Raw genomic sequence first — 25,235 nt, forward strand, 5'->3', positions numbered from 1 at the left:
AAATCTGTTGCTAAGTACTTAGTACTAGAGTACTGAAATAGTCTTGTAAGTGTGATAAATTCCTCAGCTCGCATTTTAAATTGTGATCCTTTAGGGCAGGGAGCCATCTTTTTGTTTTGAATTTGTACAGCACCGAGCACCTGATTCATGAGTGAGTGCTTCTGGTGCTACCATAATACAAATAATTAATCACAATAATTAGTGCTTTTCATCCGTGTCTCAAAGCGCTCTACAGTCATAAATGATTATATCATCTCATTCCCCCATTTTATAAATGATTTATCTATCATATGAAATAGTTTGAGCATTTTCAAACTGTTGAGTATATTAGAATAATACCACTGCTTAGAATAGTACTAATCAAAGAAACTAGTGCTACATATTACTACAAAGAATGATCTCCAATACTCAGCTACTGTTTACTAATGAGCATTAATAGAAGAATTAGCATTAATTAGCATTAGAATACTATTAATCCGCTCCCTGCGGGGCAGATCCCGGGAGGTGCGGCACCAGTGGGCACTTCTATCAGCTGGAGAGCACTTGCCTTCGGCTGCGGGGAGGCCTTGGGCAGAACCGGCTCACTCTAGCTCCCTACCCACTAGATCCCGCGGCCTGTCGTTGACAGCATGGCACTTACACGGTGGGAGGTGCTGCCTTCACCATCCTAATCGCCGATCATTGTACGCACCATTTTCCTCGTGGCCACCTCCTGGGCGAGAGGGAGGGAGGGCAAAGTCAGGTCTCCTGCAGAGATCCCCCTTTGCTCTAAAGCTCAGATAACAGCCCAGCCCAGTGTCTCCCGGCCCACAGACAGCGACAACACCTCACCGGCCTCCATCCCACGGGCCTCCTCTCTTGCACCCAGCCGGAGCATGCAGCCCCCAGACCTGGATTGCCCAGCAGACCAAGGCAGGAGCCTCACCTCTCCACTGGAGTCGATCAGGACAGTGTGCACCCTGTCTCCAGAGCCCCAGGAGCTTTTGTCCTTCCACAAAATGTCCGTGGGAGGGTTGTTGGTGGCACAGGTGGTCCAGATCTAAAGAGGAAACACAGAGATCGGTAGCACCTCCCACTGCCAGAGCAACCAACCCCTCACTGCCCACTGTGGGCTGCCCCTGTCCAGCAGAGGTGGCTTAGAGCTTAAGATGTTAAAACCCGGCATCGCTTCAGCCCCAAATGGAAGGAACCCCAGAAGAGCCACTGCTGCTATGGGGCAGGGTTGGCCTTTCCTGCCTGTGGAGATCACCTCCCTCCTCCGTATCTGGGCTTTGTATCTCAGCAAGATCAGGAGCTGAGATCTTGCCCTGTCCCCAAGGGGGAACCCTATGGCCATTCTAAGTAGGGGCCTGGATAGGAGGTGCGTGTGGGTCAGAGGGGCTGGGTTTGCTCTGCTCTTCAGAACAGTGGGAGCCAGGGAGAGAAATGTGAATAGGGATGTGGATGGGAGGGGGATGAAGGCCCAGCTGGGGAAGGCAAGCCAAAGCTCTGCCCCTTCTCCCTGAAGTCACACCTCTTTCCCCTGAGACAATGCCTCCAGCCACGTCCCAGCCAACCCCAATTCTCCTGCTGGGCAGGGACCCAACATTCCCCGGCCACCAGGCTGCTGCTCGGCACAGCGCCAGGCCGTCCCAGGAGGCTGAGCAGTGTGGACAGTTTTGGAAAGGCAATGCCATCCCGTGCCTACGTTACCCAACGCCCATGGAGATGTGAAAGGATAACTGGTAAACATCACCCTTAATAAAGCCTGGCCAGAGCAGCCCTGCCTGGGATGGGAGGGGCCACTCCAGCTCACCCCCTTTTCCCTCCCCCCATTAAACATCCCAGTTCACCAATTAAATGGGATTTTACATCCCTAAGGAAGAACAGACCAGTTCCCCACGGCATTCACCCTTCCCTAGCCCACGCAAGAGCCGTCTGCCACCTACCGTGACCTCCTCGCCGGCCTTCAGGGTGTAACTGGAAGGGAAGCGGTAGGTGATGGGGGCCTCGTCTTCATTCTTATGCTTGATCTGCCAGTTCCCCAGATCCACATCCTATGATACAGAAGGCAGCAGCCATGAGAAACCAGCCTTCAAGATTGTTCCAGTTTTGCGTTCTCTTGGCTACAAGTCCTGAGGTCAAGGGGCCCTGCCACAGACCCGTTCACCTTCTGCAGGTCACTTCAACTCCCCTGGCCTCAGGTTCCCCACCTTGTGCTTGTAGCCCTATCCCAACCCTTTATCTGTCTTCTCTAGAGACACAATGATTTGGGGACAGGGGCATCTCTCACTCTGCGCAGTTTCAGCAGCCAGTATAGTGTGGTCTTGAGAGGCTCAAAGCAGTTTGTAGTCAGCACAGCCTAGTGGACAAAGTACTGGACAGGGACTTGGGAGGTTCTGGGTTTTATTCCTAGCTCTGACACTAGTCTGCTGGGAGACCTTGGGCAATCCATGTCCCTGGTCTGTGCCTCAGTTTCCCCATCTGTAAAATGGAGATGATATTGAACTTCCTTGTCACGCATTTTGAGATGCACTGATGAAAAGTGCTACATAAAAGCTAGAGATTGCTACCACTAGGCCTGTTTCTGAAGGAGTCACAGCTGTGCTCCAACTCAATTCACTTAATGTTAAGACCTACAAGAACTTTGCTTGATTCTAGCAGATCTTGGGAGTGAGTGGCAGACTGAATAAAATCAGTTACGTGTCTACAGTGGCTTTCATTCTAGAGCTTCCAAAGCAGTTTACAAGCCGCATACAACAGCAACTACAGCAGCTGTTGAAATGCATCCACCTCTGGGGTGGGACACAGCCATGGTGTAACAGCTCACTGAAACAACAGAAGTTTGGGGACAGGAATTGAAGAGCCACCATCTGCACTTAGAACTGCAGGGGAAAGCGGGGAGGCAACGTGCTATTGGCTCAATATAAAATTCAGTCAAATAGATCCATAGGATCCATAGGATTGCCGGGTGTCGACATTGCTCTGGGGCTAGATGTAAATGAGCGCAGATCCACTGACTGGAATTGCATGGAGATGGTTTACGTTAGCTGTGGATCTGGCCCATTGATTCCTATAGAACAGTGTTTCTCAACCTTTTTTATAAAGTATTCCTTTAAAAATATAAATTAAAAGTACCCCAGTACCGACAGTTTTCAGACTCACAATTATTTTTCTACCATCATAACATATTTGTTTAAACAACTTAATCGTAGCCATGTGGGTGAGGAAATTTTGGGGTCTAAAAGTACAAAAATAATAAAACGCTGTAAAACTTAAATCCAAAATTCAATTTTCTCCAAATGTCAGTTGTGTTGACATACCTCCCCTAACTTCTCTCAAGTACCCCTCAGGATCCTCAAAACACTGCTACAGAGCAACACTGATTTATGGCAATTGGCTCGAAATCTCCCCTAAAAATGGAAGCCCCTTATGTCTGCACAGTGGTTTAGGATGGACCTAATGGGAAGGACATTCCAAGAGCAACGCAGTTTCCCTTCCAGCCACAGACCCATCCTGACCGTGCTCATGCACGACCAGCATCTCCACCAGGAAATCTACCTCACTGGACTTGTTCCTGAGACGGACAAATTTCCCTTCCAAATCAACCTCTTCCACGGCCACACGGCCTCTGCTCCTCCTGACATGGTGGGAGGAGCTCAGCCAGGGCTCCTCATCCTCCAGAATGTTCTCCATCCTCCTCTTGGTGCTGCCTCCCACATGGATCTCGGAGCTTCTCTTCCGGGAGCTGTGGCTTGAAGTCATTTTCAGCCTGGGAAGAGAGCGAAAGGAGGTGAATGTGGGCTGGATTCAAGGCCTGAACCCCCTAGGCCAGAGGTGAGCAATAATTTTTGCTGAGGGGACACAATGAATTTTGGTACTACTCCCGGTCCAGCTCTACCTCTCACCCCATGGAAGTCATGGGGCTTTGGAGTGGAAGGGGCGGAGTTGGGGACTAGCCTCTCCCCAGAGTTGCCTGGGGCTGGAAGCTTCCAAATAAAAACAGAGCAAAGAGCTTGTGGCTCCCAGCCCTGCTGCTACTGGGTTTCCTGGCAGCCCCCCGGGTTGCTGACGCTATGTAAAAGGCTCGTGGCTCTGGCCCCTGCTGGGGTAGCGCCATGACCAGGAGCCTGTAGCCATTTAGAGAGGATCCTGCTGCCTGAGCCACTGCCTGGAAATTTGGTGGCTCGGGCAGCAGGATATAAATAGAAATCAGCCAGATGCGGCCCATAGGCTGGATCAAAGTGGTAGGCGGGTTGGATCTGGCCCCTGGGACACATCTTGCCCAGCTCTGCTCTAGGTGCTGGCCCACCAAGGCCTGGTTAGGCGCAGAGGGGACTCAATTTCATGGCTGATTGATGGCCTGTGGGCAGAGGCCACTCTCCTTGGAGGACACGTCTCCATCACAACATCGCACCCCCAGCTTCTTCCCACGCTCTCAGCAAAGTTGAACAGGCTGTGGTGGCTGAGGGCGGGTCCCCAGCAGGGAGCTGGCGTCCCATTAGCAGGGCAGGAAGCGCAACCCGTCCAAATGCTGCCTGTACCCCTGAGAGGGAATTCAGCCTCCAGGGCCGTCAGCTCCACACACCTCTGGGGGCTTACGACCACCACTGACCAGAGCGGGAGGCACCAACCAGCTGCCCTTCACAGACCCCGGCACTGCTGTGGGGCTATAAGCAACTGTTGAAGAGCCAGTCTCCAATTGTGGTCAGACTAGCCAACCACGTCCTGCTCTGAGCCACCAGCCTAGATGCCCATTTCAGCTTCCAGACCTGCTCTCTTCCTTCGCCAACACCCTAAATCCCGTCTGGAGCCAGGCTTTGCAGAAACACACTCCGGCAAATGGGAAGCTCTGATCATGGTGAATAGCCAGGGACAGGAGGGACACGTGTTGGGACTGGCCTCTGTTTCTGTAACTGGCTGGGCTAATGGGGCAGTTGGTACCCAGGCAAGTAGCTTGGATCCATATCCCACCCCAATTGGCCTGTTGCTGTGACACCCACCCCCTTCACATTCAGGTCAGGTCAGCCCTGTGTTTCCAGCCCACCCACATCAGGCGTGTCCTTTCCTCGTTCTGCCCCCATTGGCACATCCTCCCTCCCTTTGGCCACATCCCCAGCAGGCTGCTCTCCCAGCCCACATAAGGTATGCCTACACTACCCCGCTAGTTCGAACTAGCGGGGTAATGTAGGCATACCGCACTTGCTAATGAAGCCCGGGATTTGAATTTCCCGGGCTTCATTAGCATAAGCGGGGAGCCGCCATTTTTAAATCCCCGCTGCTTCGAACTCCGTGCAGCGCGGCTACACGGGGCTCGAACTAGGTAGTTCGGACTAGGATTCCTATTCCGAACTACCGGTACACCTCGTGAAATGAGGTGTACTGGTAGTTCGGAATAGGCACCCTAGTCCGAACTACCTAGTTCGAGCCCCGTGTAGCCGCGCTGCACGGGGTTTGAAGCAGCGGGGATTTAAAAATGGCGGCTCCCCGCTTATGCTAATGAAGCCCGGGAAATTCAAATCCCGGGCTTCATTAGCAAGTGCGGTATGCCTACATTACCCCGCTAGTTTGAACTAGGAGGGTAGTGTAGACATACCCATAGGAACCTCGCCCTACACCCACCTCTCTTCCTCGCTCTCCAGCAGCTTGTTGTAGGAATGGATCTCCATGTCCACGCCCAGCTTGATCTCCAGCAGCTCCTGGTACTCCTCCAGCTGCTGCTGCATCCTGGCTCGTATGTCCTCCATCTCCCGCTCCTTGTTGGACAGGATGCGGCGGCTGGTCTCCCGCTCCCGGGTCAGCGAATCCTCCAGGTCCTGCAGCTTTGAATCCTTGGCAGACAGCTGGGAGCAGAGGGGACACACCAGAGGGAGGGGGTGAGGCAGAGCACAAGCAGCAGAGGGTGCCCCTGGCTACCAGGGCTATGGGCACCCTAGGCACAGACACGGTGCCTTCCCTTGAGGTGAATCTCCAGGGCCACTGAGCCATTACGCAGCTTGCCCTGGGCTATTACTAGACCTGGTCTGTGGTGGCCTTTTGCTTTAGTGGGTCCATGAGGACCTATTGGTCCTAAGCCTGTCTGGGGTCTGGCCCGGGGCTGCAGAATCAGGGCCAGGGCCTGCCTGGCAAGGTCCTGCCAGCGTGTGGCCCTTAGACAGATGTCAAGCTGCGGCTGGAGTGGAGGTGGATAAGAGGCCCCTGTGGAACTTGGAGTGGCCTAGAGCAGTTGGGGTGGGATCAGAGTTGGAGAGTCAGGGTCAGCTCCCAGCAGACAACTGAGCCCTGCAGGTCTCCCACCCTTGGGATGCTACAAGGGATGTGAGCGTATAACCAGGTAAACAGTTAACCGAGAAGCCTGGGCCTATGGGTTAATGTTCACGGTTACACGCGGGCTCCTGTGTGATCCTGGGGAGCCTCCTTCCGCCCCGCGCTGCTGCCTCTGATACCAAAGTGCAGCGCAGCCTGGCACCCGGCTCTCTGGGAGTGGGGCACACTGGCTGCCAGGGAGCCAGCTGCAGGTGCGTGTAACTGCTGAAAAACACAGCGGTTACACGTTCCCACAATTAGCCGCATTCTAACATCCCGAGATGTTACCGGACCCACAACCAGTGCTCTGGGCCTGGCCCCTCTCTAGTTATAATGAGGAAGGTTTAAGACTAACCACTGGGTGAACCCGGCAGTGGTGCATGCAGCCCCCTGCTTTGCCCCATGTGGAGTGAGGAAGGCTGGGGGGTGTTATGCATGTGCCCCTCCAAACCTGACCATCTCTCCACCATTCCTCCATGCCCTGTATTCATGGCAGTGTGGTGATGTGTTGCTCCTGGCAACCAGCCGGTTCCCCTCCATCCCACGGGCCCCTGCACTGCCCAGCACTATGGCTAGCGGGCAGCACCTGGCGCTGATCACAGGTGTCTTGATGCGCTGACTGGAGCTCCCTGTGGCAGGCACTCGGCTTGGGGCAAAGGCCTGGGGTAGCCAGCTGGGGACAGGCGAGAGGGGGGGCAGAGGGCTGGGCCAGGCTCTTGGGGAGTCTCCTGCTCACCTGCCTCTGCAGCTGGCTGAGCTGGGCCGACAGGCTGTCGATGCGGGACTTCGACTGCTGCAGTTCTTCTTTTGCGTCCTCCAACATGTTGCTGTAGCTCTCTGCCGACTGCTTGGCGTTCTCCAGCTGCAGCCCAAGGGCCAGGCAGGTTAGCGCTGCAGAGGGGCAGCGGCTACGCGCGCCCCAGCGGGGAGGGAGGACGACGGCCCAGGGTGGGGCTGGTCCCAGATTCCCGCGAGGGTGAGCTCTCACCAGCCCCTCGCCAGAGACAATGGCACCGACCGGGCTGCTCCGTGGGAGCCGTTAGCTACAGAGGAGGCTGCTTCTCTGCATTTCACAGGTGGGGCCCAAAGAGAGGGACGAGCCCCCCAACCTCCTTCCAGTGCCCAGCTTTAGTGGCAGCTCAGCCTGACCGGCAGATCTCACACAGAGGGGAGGCCTCTCTGGGCCTGTGGAAATCAGAGCTCCAGGGAGTTGCGCGCTGAGCTCTGAGAGATCACAGGCTGCTGGTGAAAATTTGGGTTCAAGTGACCTACTTAAAGGCCCAGGGGCAGAGGCAGGAACAGAACCCAGGGGTCCTGGCTCCAAGGCCTGCGCCCCAGGCCCGGCAGGCTGCCATCTCAGATCCCTGGCCCCGTGCACTATGTTACCTTGGAGCTATAGGTCTTCTCCAGCTCCTCCTTGTACAGCTTGAATTGGGCTGTGTGCTCGGCTCGCAGGTTCTGCAGAGCGTCGGCCAGCTTGCTCTCAACCTCCCGATGGCGGCCATTTTCAAGCTCCACCAAGCGGGTCTCGTGCTGACGCTTGGTCTCGCGAAGCTCCTGGGGGGGGGCATAAGAAGGAGGGGGTATCTGAGCCATGGAGCTCAGAGATGGCGCTCACCAGCGTCAGACTTGAGGGTAGGTCCTCACTGGTACCAGCTTGGACTCCCCTGTCCCAGCAGAGAGCCTGGAAGCGCCAGGCTCAGAAGGGAATTTCTCCAGGCATAATTTACCTGCCCCTGGGGCTGGAGGCTCAGGGCTTTTCTGCACTTGAACTGCTCCAGCCGCACAGCTGACCGAACAATTCCTCTGTCACCCTACTGCTCTCTCTAGGGGGGCTTTGTGCTGCAGAGCTAAGCCACCCCAAGGTGCAGAGTTTCCCCCATCTCCCCGGAAGTGAGGGGGGGGGGAGTTTTTGAATGGAGCTCAATGGATCCTCTAACACCAGCAGGGCCCCTAGGCACAAGCTCTTTGTTGCTGTGGACACTGGCCTGACCAGTCTCTGCGGTGGTGGGGTGACAAGTCGCCGGCTGTACAGTGCACAAGGCTGTACCGAGGGTCTGTATGGGGGAAAGGAGGGTTGCTCTGGGACAGCGCTCACCTCACAGTGAATGTTCTTCTGGAAGTCAAGTTCCTCCTTCAGCGTCTGCAGCCGATTCTCAGCGTCCACCTTCCGCAGCATCTCATCCTGCAGCTGCTTCTTCATGGCGCTTAGGGAGGCTTCCACCTGGGGAGGGGAGAGGGGGATGTGAGCACAGCCAGGTGGAGAGTCCCAGACCCAGCTGAGGGGTCTCCAATGAGGTGCCTCAGCAGGCGGCTGCTGAGCCCAGCACCTCTGGAGACTTTATGCAAATCGTGATTGCTCTATTTGCATAGTATACATGTTTACTGCCTCATTTGCATAAACAGTGTCAGAGCTAAACCCATCAATTCTCCTCTCCCCCCCCATACACACCTGGCATACCCACTCCTTCTGGCCCCCTCACCCGCACCCCCCGCAGGTCAGTGTCTCTCCCCAGCACCAGACTGGCAGCTTCCAAATTGTGGATCTCCAGGCCCATTTGGGCAGCTGGACTGGGCCTTTCCTAGTTTGTCCAGGCAGCAAACAGGATCATGGCAGCAGCCGGCACAGCCAGTTCATGGGTCAGCCTCCGTCATCCCCCTCTGCAGCTGGAGGGGACCGAGGCTCCTGCCACACCTCTCCCCTCAGCAAAACGATGCAGAGCTTGCAAGTCAGCGACAGTAGCAGGACTTGAACTGCAGCCTCTCCAACTCCTCCCGACACCAGCCAGACCCTAGGACCATGTCTCCCCCAGGTGATGCTTAGAGAGAGTAACTCACAGCCACCTGCCCGCCATCCCACCTTGTATTGGCTCCCTGGCAACATTTACTCCCTGGAGCAGTGGGGTCCCTCTGCTTGGAAGCACAAGGGGTTTCTCAACCAGCTTGGCAGGACGTGCACGGGGAATGCCATGACTGGACATATTAGGTTTGGACATTAGGAAAAACTTCCTTTCCGGGTGGCGAAGCGCTGGAATAAATTGCTTAGGGATGCTGTGGAATTTCCATCACTGGGGATTTTTAAGAGCAGGTTGGACAAACACCTGTCAGGGACGGTGCTCGGTCCTGCCATGAGGGCAGGGGAGCGACTGGATGATCTCTCGAGGTCTCTTCTAGTTCTAGTGTTCTATGATCTCTGCCAGTGCAGAGTGTGCTATGAGGGGCCCTGAGGCAGCGAGGAGCAGGCATCAGGACCTGCTACTCACCTTGGCCACTTGCGCCTTCAGGTCCCGGATTTCATTCTCCAGGTTCCTTTTCTCTCCCAGGGCGGTGGTGAGCGCAGCCTCTTTGGAGTTGAGCTGAGTCTCCTTGGAGTTGAGGCGATCCTGGGTCACCTGCAGGTCTCTTTCCTTCTTGGCATTCCTGGAACACAGCCAGCAAACAGCTCTGGGGACAAGTCCAGGGAATCATTTGCCACAAACAAATGTGGACCCAATGATGCAGAGGGACCCAGAGCACCACTTCCAGGTCCAAACACTCCTTTACTCTCAGGGGAGAGCTCAGAAACCAACCCCAAAGGTCCTGGGGAATTTGAAAACAGTGGAAGATGCCAGTATGAAAGCCCTGGTCCTTGGAAACCTCTGTGGCCACAGCATAGGTTCAGATTGCCCGTGGCTGGTGTGGAGAAAGTGAATAAAGAAAAGTTATTTGCTTGTTCCCAAAACATAAGAAGTAGTAGTCAAATGCAATGAATAGGTAGCAGGTTTAAAGCAAACCAAAGGAGGGGTTTAATCATGCAGTGCACAATCAATCTGTGGAACTCCTTGCCAGAGGATGTTGTGAAGACCAGGGTGGGGAGAAATGGTGTCCCTAGCCTCTGTTTGTCAGGAACTGGGAATGCATGACATGGGATGGATCACTTAATGATTCCCTGTTCAGTTCAGTCACTCTGGGGCTTTGCCACTGTCGGCAGGCAGGATACTGGGCTAGATGGACACTCCCACACTGCTGGGAGCTTGGACCCCCCTGTAGACAGGTGCTGCTGCCTCTCCCACACTGCTGCCTCTGTATCAGAGGCAGCAGCGTGGGACGGCAGGCAGCTGATCTTTGCGGGGAGCTGGTTTTTAAACTGGCTCCCCTTGTGGACCAGCTGCCTCTGATAGGCAGCAATGTGGATATCAGGGAGCTCCCTGGGAGTGGGGCCAGGAGCTCATTGGCTGCCAACCGTGAATAGGGACCACTAGGATCTGATGCAGTTACACGACTATTCAATTACCCCATATCCAACATCCCCATTTCAACACCTGTTTTGTGGTAATAAGGACATTTCAGGAGGCTGCAGGAGAAGTGGGGATGGGGCAGAAGCAGAGCGCAATGGGCTGGACGAGAGTGGTAAAATGGAGCAGAGCCTGTTGCCAGGTGAGTGCAGGTGGGGGTGACTCCTGCTGCCCCCTGTGCCAGCACCTCACCCCAGTAATACCACAGACCACCCTTGGGTCTGCAGGCTTCCATCGCCATCCATAGGAGCTCCCCCAAAGCATGGGGCCTGAGGCAACCACCCCAAACCATCCTGTGGACAGGATCTCTCTGGCTGGAAGGGAAATCTGTGCTTATGGTCTTCATCGTAGGAGGGGGAGGAGAGAGAGGCGGTCTGGTAATGTCATAATCCCTTATTTTACACTTTCACTTTCTGTTCCTGGAAAGGCGCTGGCCTATGCATTTCCTGACGGGCCTTGCTGAGTCATCAGGTTGAGCAATCCCCACTGTGTGGTGCTGGCCCAGCTCTCTCTAATTACATTGTATGTCTCTTATTTACAACAGCTGGTAATATTCGTTTAAAGTCCATCTAGGTGTGGGTTGCCTCCTTTGTTGCCACTGGAGAGCTAATTGTGGGCAGATATCAGACTCACACCTTAGTTCCATAAGAGCCAATAGCCAAAATCTCATCAGTTCACACATAGGAGAGAACAAGGAGTTTCAGCCTATTCCTCGGATACCTTACAAGGCACGCTTCACATGGACTATCACTCCCATGTACAAACACCTCAGCCTCGTCACATGGCTTATGAGTAGATGCTGAGGGATTTGGGCATAATTAGTCTTCAGAAGAGAAGAGTGAGGGGGGATTTGAGAGCAGTCTTCAACTTCCTGAAGAGAGGTTCCAAGGAGGATGGAGAGAGGCTGTTCTCAGTGGTGGAAGATGGAACAAGGAGCAATGATTTCACGTTGCAGTGGGGGAGGTCTAGGTTGGATATTAGGAAAAACTATTTCACTAGGAGGGTAGTGAAGCACTGGAACAGGTTACCTGGGAAGGGGATGGAATCTCCATCTCTAGAGGTTTTTAAGTCTCATCTTGACAAAGCCCCTCCTGGCTGGGATGGTTTAGTTGGGTTGGTCCTGCTTTGGGCAGGGGGTTGGACTCGATGACCTCCTGAGGTCTCTTCCAGCCCTAGGATTCTATGATGAATAATGGGGTAACAGCACAGGCATGCGCAGTGGGTGTGCTGGGTGTGCCCAGGAACACCTTAATGTCTAAAAAAAAAAAGTGGCGTTGTGTTTTAATTTAATCGCATGATATATTCTTTCAAGTAAAGTATAGTTGTTAATTTAAAAAAAATTAAGTTCAGCTAAATTTTAGTTTCTTTAGTTTGTTTGATGAAAATAAATAATGTCCTTTGTGACTGAGTATTCAATAAATGTTCTCCTTTAAAAAAAATGAAAAATAAAATTCCCTGGGTGCACACCCTAATGAAATGTGCTACATACACCTATGCATCCTAAGACAGTGGTCACCAACCAGTAGATCAGGATCTACTGGTAGATCTTGGAACCTTTGACAGGTGATCCTGACAGGTTTGGTCAGGAGGCTATCTAGTGCCTGCACTTGATCTGCCTCTCTCAGCAGTGCCATGCAGTTCCTGCCCTCTACCTTGGAGATGATCCCACTCCCCTGGGATCCTCCTGCTTGTTGTGCAGGGCATGGGAATACGAGGGGGTGTGTGCTGATGTCAGGGTGCCCCTCCCCCACCTTGTACCCAATCTCCACAGAGCAGAGGGGGGCAGAGATGGAGAGAGTTTGCGGGCCGCTTTTGGGGGTGGTACAGAACCAGGAGAGAGGTGAGCCTGCCTTACCCGCCTGCACCACCACCCAGACGACACCTGTGGTAAGCGGCTCCCAGCTGGAGCCTGCATTCCAAACCCTGGCCCCAGTCCTGAAACCCTCCTGCACCCCAAATGCCTACTCTAGCCATGAGTCCCCCTGTACCCAAACTCCTTCCCATAGCCTGCACCCTAAACCCCCTCCTGCACCTTAACTTCCTGCCCCAGCTTCAACTCAGAGCCCCTCCCACACGCCAAACCCTTTAGTCAAAGATCAGTGTCTGCATCCCCTCACACCCCAACCCTCTGCCCCCAGACTGATAAAAGTGAGGATGGGGGAGGGAGGGAGGATGGAGTGAGCAAGGGCGTGGCCTTGGAGAAGGGGCAGGAAGGAGGTGGATCCTGGATTGCACTTACATTCAAAAAGGGATCCCGTTCTTGAAAAGGTCGGAGACCCCTAGGCTAGGACTATGAAGTACAATGCATCACAGCATCACTCTAGCATCTAGGTATCCCAGTCATGGACCAGGATTTTATGGTGCTAGACCCTGAACAGAACAGAACAGAACAAAGCACAGAAAGATTGTCCCCCTCAGCGTTCCCTGTAAGCAGAGTGCTTCTGCGGCTGCTCAGGAGAGATTCCAATGCCACCAGCAGATTACAAAACTGCTCATAGGTAGGTTTTTTGTTTTTTGTTTCGACTGGTGGTGCACAATAATGCGTGCTTTGGTGCACATAAACATGTATTGTAATAGATGGCATAAGACAAAGGTCAAGGAGATTATTTTAAAGTTTAAGGCTGCAAAACCTCTTTGGCATGTTCCCTTTCCCCATGTTCTCCAAAATCCCTCCTTCCCCGCAATCCCAGCATGCCCATGGCCAGGGGGAACAAGTACAGACATTCAGCACAGGGAAAACTGCATCCAAAATCCATCTCCAAATAGCAACAAGATCCTAGGCTCCAAATACAGAACTAACAACTGTTCTAAAGTACATAAGAACATAAGAACGGCCGTACTGGGTCAGACCAAAGGTCCATCTAGCCCAGAATCCTGTCTACCAACAGTGGCCAGCACCAGGTGCCCCAGAGAGGGTGGACCAAAGACAATGATCAAGCAATTTGTCTCCTGCCATCCCTCTCCAGCCTCTGACAAACAGAGGCCAAGGACACCATTTTATCCCCTGGCTAATAGCCTTTTATGGACCTAACCTCCATGAAATTATCTAGCTTCTCTTTAAACTCTATTATAGTTCTAGCCTTCACAGCCTCCTCTGGCAAGGAGTTCCACAGGTTGACTACACGCTGTGTGAAGAAGAACTTTCTTTTATTAGTTTTAAACCTGCTACCCATTAATTTCATTTGGTGTCCTCTAGTTCTTCTATTTAGGGAACTAATAAATAACTTTTCTTTATCGGCCTTCTCCACACCACTCATGATTTTATATACCTTTATCATATCCCCCCTCAGTCTCCTCTTTTCGAAACTGAAAAGTCCCAGTCGCTTTAACCTCTCCTCATATGGGACCCATTCCAAACCCCTAATCATTGTAGTTGCCCTTTTCTGAACCCTTTCCAAGGCCAAAATATCTTTTTTGAGGTGAGGAGACCACATCTGTACACAGTATTCAAGATGTGGGCGTACATAGTTTTATACAGGGGCAGTAAGATATTCTGGGTCTTATTTTCTATCCCTTTCTTAATAATTCCTAGCATCCTATTTGCCTTTTTGACTGCCGCTGCACACTAAAGTAGAGATGACCAGGGAGGGGTCTAAAATTGGATCCAAATGGAGAGGGATACAAGAAGTGAAATATAAAATATTGGGCAGTTTTTCAAGATATCTGATAAATGTTCCTCTCCTACTTTCTGGGCTGATGGATTTATTTGGGGCATGTTCTAGGCAGGTTAATTTTGGACTGTCCCTTTTGGAGGCCTTTTAGAAAACAAACCCCTTTGGGTCCCTGTGAACTAAGGGGCTGTAGGTCTAATGCAGGGAGGGGAGCAACAGCTGACCAGTCCCAAGAAAACTCCCCTAGAAGGGTGGAGCCAACTCTGGAACACACATTGTTGACCACGTGCACTGACCAGGGTGCAACTGATTTCAGCAAGTGGGTGGAGGGAGACAAGAATTGTCCCCTCAGTGTCAGCCGACCGTCAGGGCAGTGTGTGTGTGTGTGTGTGTGTGTGTGTGTGTGTGTGTGTGTGTGTGTGTCTGTGTGTGTTACATCCAAGTCTTCAACTGCTGAGACGCGAGGTCTCGTCGCAGTGGGCAGCCTAGGAGGCTGGAGGGCACCCCGAAAAGAGTTTAACGTCAGAGTTTACTGCTAGGACCGAGGTCCCATCGCAGAGGGCAGCCAACAGGCTGACAGACGCCCTGAGTTTATAGAAAGAGCCTATTACATCTCAGATTTTAGCTGCTAGGATACAGGATCCCTTCGCAGCGGGCAGTCTAGGGAAGACTGAGAGATGCCCCAACGGATCTGTCACCTGGGAGTGACACGATCCAAACGCAAGGCTGTTAGCGCTGGCTGCTCCCACTCCAGCTCCTTTAAGGGTGTGGGAGAAAGTTCTCCCACTCCCAGCTTCCCCATGGCTTAGCATGACAATGATTTCGTGGCCCCTGCCCATGCCCTGCCCCAGAGCTTACTGTGCCTTCAGCTCCAGGAATTCTTCTCGCATTGTGTCCAGCTCCAGCTGCAGTCGTGCCCTCTCTCTGGCCACTGAATCCAAGGTCTTGCGGGCATCTGCCAGCTCCGATTCGTAGGCCGCTTTGGTGTTTGACAGTTCACGGCTTGAGGCCGCCTCAGAGATGGTGATACGCTCTTGGAGACGGGCATTCTTCGACTCCAAGGAGCGCACCCGGTCAATGTAGACAGCCAGCCGGTCATTGAGCTCCTGCAGTTCCTCCTTCTCCTGCAGGCGGATGATGCGGTGTGACTGGTAACCCACTCTAAACTGTGCACACCTCCTCTGATATCGGGCAGCCATAGCAGTTGATAACAGCTAGGGAGAGAAGCAAACCCAGGGGCCAGGGACTCAGATGCTCAGAGTGCCACTTCTCACTTCTGCCTTGCTGTTACTGACAGCCTGAGCCAGTTATCTTTATCTCAGGTGTGGAGAGTGGGCGAGGCTATGCAAAAGAGGGCCAACCCCCCACATTGATTGACTCTAGGAGGAACAGGCTCTGCTTAGACAAAGGCTTTGTGTACATGCTATTGGCAATAGCCGGCTAAACTAACGTGGCAATCGAAACACAGATAGTGAGAGCAGGGCTGGCCCAAAACATTCTGACTCCTGAAGCGGGGAGCAAAAATGATGCCCCCATACCCCCTTGCTTGGGCCAAAACTTTGAAGGGTCTCAATTCTGCCCTCCTTCCTCTAGCACAGCACTCCACCATCTCTGTGCATCTAGAGCAGAGAGAATACATCTGCACTAGCAGCAGACACAATTTTCTGCACTCTGGGTCCTAGTGGTGCACTCCCCCCACCTCGCAGTCTGGCGCCTGAGATGACCACTGCCGTTCACCTCATGGTAAAGCCAGCCCTGAGTGAGAGTAGAAGATTCCCTATGTGACTATTCTGTAATTTGAACGCCTTTTCAGTGTCATTTATGATGCTTTGGAAATGCAAAGTGCCCCTCTTGTTCCAGAGCAATAGAGTAAATAGGAACCCCCCAAACTTTTCTCCAGTAGACCTGCACTTTGTAAAAGTTATACTTGTGCAGAGGGAGAAGAGTAGCTTAAGCCAGGAAGTAAACCCAGACCTTCAAAGTCCCAGATCAGTGCTCTAGAGACCCAACCATATCATATCATCTCTGCAATTAAAGTTCCTAAAGTGGGATTTACAGCTTATCTCCACAGAGATCATGCTCTGGCCATGCAATTTGTGGGTGCACGTGTTATCAATAGATCACAGTCAACAAACAGCACATATCCAAAAGTCATCCCTTAGCATTGAACCCTGGAGCGGTGGGTGGGAGTGCAAGCATTTCTAGATAACTTTTGATGTGCTGCCAGAATGATTTTGATTACACCTCCTCCCAAGAGAAACAAAGGACTAACATCCTTATTAATGTGTGTTTGGCACTGAAAATGACTTTCACTTTGGTTAATAATTAGGCATGACACAGACAATAATTTTAAACAGCTGATGGCTTTGCCAGCTGTTTTACAGCTGGCTCCTGCTCCCACTCAAGCCAATGGAAACAAAGGTCCCATTCACTTTAAAGAGACAAGGTGGATGAGGGAATAGCCTTTCTTCTACCAACTTCTGTTGGTGAAAGAGACCAGGTATTAAAGTCAAGCCTTTGCTTAAATTCTTTGTGGGACTGGGGCCTAATCCAGGGGTGGGCAAATACCAGCCAGTAAGACAGATCCAGTCTACTAGGGTTAACCCCTCGCCAGCCCCCACAGCTTTATTTACCTGCACTGCCTCAGGTATGTAGCAATTGCCGCTCCCCTTGGCCAAAGATTGACGTTACTGGCCAATGGAAGCTGTAGGAAGCAGCGTTCTGGTCCGTGTGGCTTCCTGCTTCTCCCATTGGCTGGGAAAGGTGATCCGCGGCCAATGGGAGCTGTGATCACTGGTAACTTCAGAGGTGCAGGTAAATACAGCAGTGATGGTCCACCAAATATTATTTCTTGTTGCCTTCTACTGTTCTTTACTCCTTTCTCCTGTTTGAGTGGAGTTATTTTAAAGTAGCACTTCTCTGGATATTGGAGGACACTAAGGATTATAGATCTGATGGAACATTTGGAGGAAATGAGGCGAGAGACATGGCAGATCAAGCAGAGAAGGAATTTCACGTGTGTGAGTCATCATGAAAGGTGGTGTGAGGATAGAATAGGCAGATGCAAAAAGGCTGGATGACTGTAGAATCATAGGACTGGAAAGAATCTCAAGAGGGCCTCAAGTCCAGTCCCCTGCACTCACAACAGGACCCAATATCTTCTAGACCATCCGTAGGTGGGCTTGGAAAAAGCAGACAGGGTTACAGAATGATCCTAGGGAGAGAGGCCATGAATGTGGCCAGGGCCATGAATGAGCAGTCGCTGGCAGGGGAAGCAGAAATGGCCAAAAATTTCCTGTCACATTTCTTTCAGAGCAAACTTAAATTTCATGTTGTGGGAAATGCTTCACAGAGAACATCTGTTTCTCTCAAAAAGTTGTGACTGTTCGTTAGAGAACATCGATAGCAACCCCCCCCCCCCCAAAATCCAAATGTTTTCAGCCTAAAATATCAGCAGGCTTTGGACTTAAACATTTCTAGTTTTCAGCATCTGGGGAGCGGAGGTTCTGGGATGGAAAAAATTCCCTGAAAGGGGGTGCCTCCTGGTGTGTTCTGATGGGGTTGGTTTACCTCTCCTCATAGAGCACAGAGGTAAATATGAACCCGAATGTCATTCTCCGATTTGCCCCCTTCATATGGCTTTTGTAGTTACTTGGATTATTAGGATGAAAAGGGTCAGTGTCCCTTGGGGTATGTCTACACTACCCCGCTAGTTCGAACTAGCGGGGTAATGTATGCATACCGCACTTGCTAATGAAGCCCGGGATTTGAATTTCCCAGGCTTCATTAGCATAAGTGGGGAGCCGCCATTTTTAAATCCCCGCTGCTTCGAACCCCGTGCAGCACAGCTACACGGGGCTCGAACTAGGTAGTTCGGACTAGGGTGCCTATTCCGAACTACCGGTACACCTCATTTTACGAGGAGTAAAATTCAAATCCCGGGCTTCATTAGCAAGTGCGGTATGCATACATTACCCCGCTAGTTCGAACTAGCGGGGTAGTGTAGACATACCCTTGGAGAATTTCTGCCTTCTTTCCAGTGGTTATTAACAGTAATATCAGTATTATTACCTAGTTATCAGACTGATCAACCAGGTCCTCCCATTTCTTTGTATTTCACCACCAGTCTTATCTCTCTTTGCAGTCTCTTCTCTTGTACATAGATCGTAACCTCCTTTTGGCAGGGAACATCTCCTTGTTCAAGTGCATCCAAATGAATGATTAGGGTCTCTGGAGAGATGCCACTAAAGGGTCTTTACTTTCACCTGGCTTGGTGAGTAGTCTCCTCTTCAAGCATCAGCTTGAAGGAACTCTTGCATGGCAGCCTGTACTTTGGCAAATATTTCAGCTTATCCAGCAGATCTTGGCCCTACAACATTTGATCTAAATTACTAGCTCAATCACCCCTTTGAATTCTCCTTGACTCCCATTTTTATCTAGCAGAAGAGAAAAGTCAACCTGCACAAGAGATAGCTGAGTTTGGCAACCCTGTGCCACAAGGCATGGATCAGAAAGCTCAGCTGGATGAAAAGCAAAAGGAGACATTTACAGGTGTAGTAACAGGAACTGGCAATTACATTGCCTACCGTAAACATTTATAAGGGACATAAAACCTCCTGCCAATGGGCATGAGCCAAGCACCAGCTGATGAGTATTAGAAATTAAATTCCTTATGGGCAGAAGGATAGGAGTTCTTCCAACCTCCTCTCAAATATCTTATGCCAGCATTTCCCAAAGTGTGGTCTGTGGCCCAGTACCGGTCCTTAGGAAAAAAATACTGGTCCTTAGAAAAATTTTCGCACACGAGTCACGACAGCATCTATGCCAGGCATGCTCCCAGGTGGCAGGGCTAGATCTGGCGGGTGCTAGGACCCAGGGAGGAGGCTGGGCACCATGTGCAATAACGCAGAACGCCCAGTGCCGGACATAGCTGGGGGAGCCAGTGCCAGCCAATAAAGCAACTGGAATTGGGCTGGCGTGGAAGGGGGCAGAACAACCCGCCAGACAGGTAGGGCCAGTGACATGCCCCAGGGCAGGGTGTGGCCTGCAGTTTCACCCACGAATGCAGATGCGATGGAGGGAGAGGACACATCAAACAGGGCTACTCACCCACCTCCAGGGCCCATATGAACTGAGTCACCCAGCAGGCCTGAGAGGGACCTTCTAACCTTACTGGTCCCAAACAGGGATGAAGTAGATACCTCGGGGTTGAGGTTGGGAAACCGCCCAGGGCAGTCGAGTGGGCCTGCTCCTGTTGGTACTAGGGGCTTTGGGAGGACCAGAAACAATTTATTTGCATATTCATAATTTGTTTAATTAATATGCAAATACATGTTATCGGTCCTACAAAAGCTTGTGAATGGGTTTACTGGTCCCCAGTGTCAAAAAGATTGGGAACCACTGCCTTATGCTGATCTCTGTTGGAAGCAGCAGGATCCTGGCCTAGAGGAACCCTCAGTTTGATCCTGTCTGGGAATTTCTCAGTTCTCATGGGATGAGGTTTACCGGGGCGGTTGACAAAGCCTTCTGATGTTGACTGCTGAGTGTCCAGACTCTCACGCTGTGCTGACAAACAGCTGATCAGGACAGCATGGCAGCCATTTTGATGTAAATGAAGCTGCAATTATTTAAATCGCCTCTTCATTTTGCTATGTCTACAACCCTCATCTATATGGCTCCGTCAACGGAGCCATGTAGTATAGACATACCCTTTGTTACTGCCCAGCCCTGAACCGGGGCAGGTGCCTAGACTTGCTAATTGGCTGACAATCAGGCCCTTAAGGCTCCTGACTGGGAAGTACTGAGTGTCAGCTGACTCGAACTAGTACACAGCTAAACAGTGACACATTTTTAAAGTGTTTATATACAAATGCTAGATCTTATCTGAATGATAAGACGGGTGAACTAGAGTGTCCTATTGAATGAGGATATGGATAGAATAGGCATCACAGAAACATGGTGGAATAAGGATGAGCAATGGGACATTGTATTGCCAGGGTACAAAATATATCGGAAGGACAGACCAGGTCATGCCAGTTGGGGAGTGGCATTATACGTAAAAGAAAAGGTAGAATCAAACGAAGAACAAAATCTTAAATGAACTGAACTGTTCAATATAATCTCTGCAGATAGCCATTCCTCACTCTAGTAATATAACCATGAAGATATATTACCAACCACCTGACCAGTGCTGTGAAATACTCAGAGAGTACAGAGGCTGTAAAAATAAAAAACTCTAATAGTGGAGAATTTCAGCCATCCCCATATTGATTGGGTACACGCCATCACAGGACCAGATGCAGAGGAAAGGTTTCCTGACACTTTAAATGTCTGCTTCTTGGAACAGCTGGCTCTGGAATCCACAAGAGGAGAGGCAGTACTTGATTTAGTTCTAAATGGAGCACAGGATCTGGTCCAAAAAGTGACTCTACCTGGACTGCTTAGAAATAGTGACCATAATATAATGAAACTTAACATCCCTGTGATGGAAAAAAACCCTCACCAACCCAAACACTGTGTCATTTAACTTTCGAAAGAGGAACTACCCAAAAATGAGGTTCGTTAAACAGAAATTAAAAGGTACAGTGCCAAAACTAAAATCCCTGCAAGCTGCATGGAAACTTTTCAAAGACATCATAATAGAGGACCAATTGAAATGTGTACCCCCACATTAAAAAAACATAGTAAGGGAACCAAAAAAGTGCCAGAGTGGCATAACAACTAAGTACAAGAAGCAGTGAGAGATAAAAAAGCACTGTTTAAAAAGTGTAAGTTGAATCCTAGTGAGGAAAATAGAAAGGAAGATAAACTCTGTCAAATGTAGTTAAAAATATAATTAGGAAGGCCAAACAGGAATTCGAAGAACAACTAGAGGACTTCTTTATTGCCCTTTTGGCCTCAGGGCCTAGCCCCTCTACACCCACTCACTAGCACAATGACCCTCAGAAAGTGAGGCATTCCACTCTTCAAGTCATCCACCCCCCTGACTTTAACTCTAAGGCTACATCTGCACTGCAGGCTTCTTGTGCAAGAACTGTTTTGCGCAAGAATTCTTGTGCAGAAGTACATGTGCAAGAACACGTCCACACTGCCATGTGCTTTTGTGCAAGAGCGTCCATGCCAGTGTGGACGTTCTCTTGCACAAGAAAGCTCTGATGGCCATTTTAGCCATAGGTCTTTCTTGCGCAAAAAACCCCTATTGTCCGTCTACACTGCCTTCTTAAGGAAGAGCTCTTGCGCAAGCAGGCTTATTCCTCATGGGGAGAGGAATAACTCTTCTGCAAGAAGCCCTCTGTTGCAACGCTGTACTGTAAATTTACTTGCACAAGAACGCATGTGCAGTTTAGATGCTCCAAGTTTTTGTGCAGGAACTGTCATTCTTGTGTAAAAAACTTGCAGTGTAGATGTAGCCTGATGGTGTGACGGCTCCAGCTGACGCAGATGAACCTCCAGAGTAAGTAAGGCCAAAGAGAGTGATAATGCCTGTGTTTCCCCTCACTTACAATTCCCTGGATATGCCTAGGGGGAAATACGAGTGGAGCGTGGTGCAAAAATTTAGCTCACCTCTAGCTGATTTTGCTCAGGTTTCCCTGAACAAATTATTTATATATCAGTGTGGCTTCATCTACACTACAGGGGTTTTGTTTGTTTACAGGGAAGCTTGTTGGCGTGTCCACACCTCAAAAGCACATTGTTTTTGTGATGCACTTTTGCACAAGAGAGCATCCACGCTGTATGGCCATCAGAATGGCCATCAGAGCACCTGTGCTCTTTCCGATTGGCTCTTTTTGTGCAAGAAATCCCTGTTGAGAGTCCACACACACCTTTTTGCACAAAAAACTCTTTTACTGTAAATTTTCTTGAGCAAAAATGCGCTTGAAGTGTGGACGCTCCACGGGTTTTTGCACAAAACCCCTGTAAGGTAGACATAGCCTGTGAGATGGATGCTAGGGTACAATGGGTAACTAGGAATTCCATAGGAACAGAGAGCTATTAGCTATGTGACTGACTGTGGGAGGTAGGGTGCAGGATCTGGGGTGTCTGGCTGGGGGAAAAGGGGCAGGTGTGGGCTGGCAGTGGGGTGTCTGGCCGGGGGGGGGGAGGGGTTGGGGCAGGTGTGGGCATTAGGGGTTGTGGGCATTAGGGGGTGAAGGGCACTTACCTGTCTTTGGGCCCAACACCGGTCACAAGCTTGGCCTCCCACTCCTCCCATTGGCCAGAATCAGGGCAATGAGAGTGCAGGGAAAGCCTCCAGACATCATTCTGCTGTGCTCCCAGCCTGGGACTGGGAGGGGGAGCGCTGCTTCTCTACTCAGTGAATCTCGGGCTTTCTCTCGCCCCACTCAGAGCAGGAGCCAGGGCTAGTGCTCCAACCATGTGGGGCAGGAGAGAAGGCGAGTCTGCAGCAGCAGGCAAAGGGGGCTCAGTCCACACAGGTCAGTGCTGCCAGGTGTCTACTTGCCTGCCTTGCAAAAGTGCTGCTGCAGCACCGCACGTGGCTGGGTGAGAGATAGCCAGTCTGGGCCTGGGAGACAGGCTGGGCTTGGGTCTCACCTGGGCGACTCAGCACTGGACTCTCAGGGTGTGACAGAGGATGGAGCAGACGGCAGCCAGGGATGTGGGGGGCCTTGCCCTGTGCCTGGCATGCCTCCTGAGCCTGCTGGCCCAGCACCTCGTGAGCACCAAGAACACAGTGGCATAAGCAAGCGCCCCTGGAGCAGGTCCTGATGCCCCAGGGTGTGGGGACCTGCCTCCATTCCTGGAATGAGTGGGCTGTGCCCTGGGCCTCTTACCAGCCAAAGCAGCCCCTGGGTGGGGGACAGGCCAGCTGAAAGGCTGCTGACAGAGCTGAGCAGGCAGAACCCTTGGGAGGTGGAATCTACCTGGGCTGCGCTGCTCAGTGGCTTTGCCGGTCCCCCAAACAATGACAGGGGCAGGGATCCCATGTGAGGGCAGAGCCTGTAGATGCAGAGTGACATGATGTCACTCTGTCTTGCCACAGGAATTTATAGATAGATAGATAGAGAGAGAGAGAGAGAGAGAGAGAGAGAGATTTCATTGGTGTGTTGCTGAAGATTATAAAATCACATCCCTAAAAAAAATCATCTCTCCTCCCAGGTTGCTGCTAGGCATAGGGCCACCATTTTAATTTTACTGTGGCAGGCCATAGATTCTAAAGACTGCCCTGCCAGTAAAAGGCATACCTCTATTAAGTAAACAGTGTTTCACTGAAACTTCCATGACATAATGTCAATTTACAACAGCTGAGAATCTGGCTCTGGTTGGGCGTTTTATGGCTGTACGCGGTATCAATAGACCACAGACCTTCAACATGAACCCTGGAGCATATGTTGGGATGTTTTTGCACATTCCCAGAAGAACAAAAGCGATAAAAGTTTTATCGCTCTTTATTTTAAAAGTGAAACTAGTTTTTAGTTAATTAGGTATGTCCCGGCAATGATTTTAAACAGCAGGTGGCTTTGTCAGCTGTTTTACACCTTTATCTTGCTTACATCCAAGCCACTTGGAAAAAGGCCATTCATTTTAATGCAATAAGATGAGTGAAGAAATATTTTTTGTTGAATCAACTTCTGTTGGTGAAAGAGACGCCTTTTACAAATAATTTGCTTAAGTTCTTTGTGGAATTGGAGCATAATCCATCTGGCCAAGCTACCACAGCACAGCGGGCACCAAATATTTACTGTTGATGCCTCCTACTGCCCTTCGATCCCCTCTCTACTTTGAGCCAAGTTATTATTAAATTAACACTTCTGGAGGAGGCTAAGGGTTAGAGGTCTGTCCGTATAATTAGAGCAGTGGTTCTCAACTCGTTTCAGTCCACGGACCACCAGACCAATCAAAATGTTCGTGGACCACCTCTTTTTTGAGACATGATATCGAAGAGCAGACAACGAACATTTTGGTTTGAAATTTTTCTTACTAACAGATTTTTTGGATTCTCTTCTCACTGACAAGCTTTTGAATGGTTCGAGTGGTACTTGATAATGCACAAAAAATATCACCTGCTCACACCATGTGACTTTGGGCAATGTTCCTGTGGACCACCAAAAAAGTCACCATGGACCACCAGTTGAGAACTACTGATTTAGAGGAAGAGAGGCTAGAGACATGGCAGATCAGAAAGGGGATTTCAGGTCTATGAGGCGTCATGGGGATGGGACTGGGAGGCAGGCACAAAAGAGGTGGGTGATAGTTGGAAATAAGTCTGGACTGTTGCAAGGGGATGTGGATTGCAACTGCTTTAAACACTAAGAGGGGATCACCACCTAGGAGTATAAAGGGTTTGTTTATTCATTTAAAACTGGGAAGGGAGGGGAATCTCATACACTCAACAACACTTACAGTCCCAGGCAGGATGATAAGGTGAGCAGAAGGCAGTCCATGTTGTTTGGTCTTCCGAAGTTAACTCCTAAGCTGGTCCGCTGGCCAGGCGATCCGAGCAGAGGGGTTCTGGGAGGCTCCACTTGATGGTCAACCAACTTTCTCTCCTTTTCGGATCAGCCACATGCAGCTTCTGAGTGTCTGGGCCTCTTGGGGCTGTGTGCACTCCTTGATATTTTCCTCCGGCTGTTTACCTCAGCGTTTTCCCTCCTCTGGTGTCCACCTCAGACATTCTTCTGCACTCACTCAGGGGGCTATGTCTAGAGTACACCTCTCTGTCGACAGAGAGATGTAGATTAGGCATGCTGAAATTGCTAATGAAGCGGGGATTTAAATAACCCGCTCTTCATTAGCACAAACATGGCCACCACTTTTTTTCGACACAGAGTTTTGTCTAAAAAAAAAGGGGCAGTCTAGACACGGATCTGTCGACAAACCCTTTCTCGACACATCTTGTACGCCTCAAAAATGAGGTTTTACAGGATCTGTCAAAAGGGTTTATTTTTGACAGATCCGTGTCTAGACTGCTGTTTTTTGTCAACAAAATTCCGTGTCAAAAAAAGCAGCGGCCATGTTTATGCTAATGAAGTGCGGGATATTTAAATCCTCGCTTCCTTAGCAATTTCGATGTGCCTAATCTACATCTCTCGGTCGACAGAGAGGT

The 25,235-nt window shown here is 50.8% G+C and overlaps 1 protein-coding gene across 1 annotated transcript; it reads right to left on the reverse strand.

The window, feature by feature from the left end:
* Positions 1-667: 667 nt before the first annotated feature.
* LOC142819717 (lamin-A-like) lies at positions 668-25,023 on the reverse strand. The gene is made up of 12 exons (XM_075908303.1): positions 25,009-25,023; positions 24,713-24,783; positions 15,029-15,313; positions 9,549-9,705; positions 8,384-8,509; positions 7,672-7,842; positions 7,022-7,147; positions 5,602-5,822; positions 3,541-3,751; positions 1,929-2,036; positions 926-1,039; positions 668-712 (listed from the first exon to the last, which is right to left on the reverse strand). Exons 1-12 carry the CDS (start codon positions 25,021-25,023, stop codon positions 668-670), a joined length of 1,650 nt encoding a protein of 549 aa, XP_075764418.1.
* Positions 25,024-25,235: the final 212 nt, after the last annotated feature.

The sequence above is a fragment of the Pelodiscus sinensis genome, chromosome 24 (genome assembly GCF_049634645.1).
Source record: "Pelodiscus sinensis isolate JC-2024 chromosome 24, ASM4963464v1, whole genome shotgun sequence".
NCBI classification, from domain to species: domain Eukaryota; kingdom Metazoa; phylum Chordata; order Testudines; family Trionychidae; genus Pelodiscus; species Pelodiscus sinensis.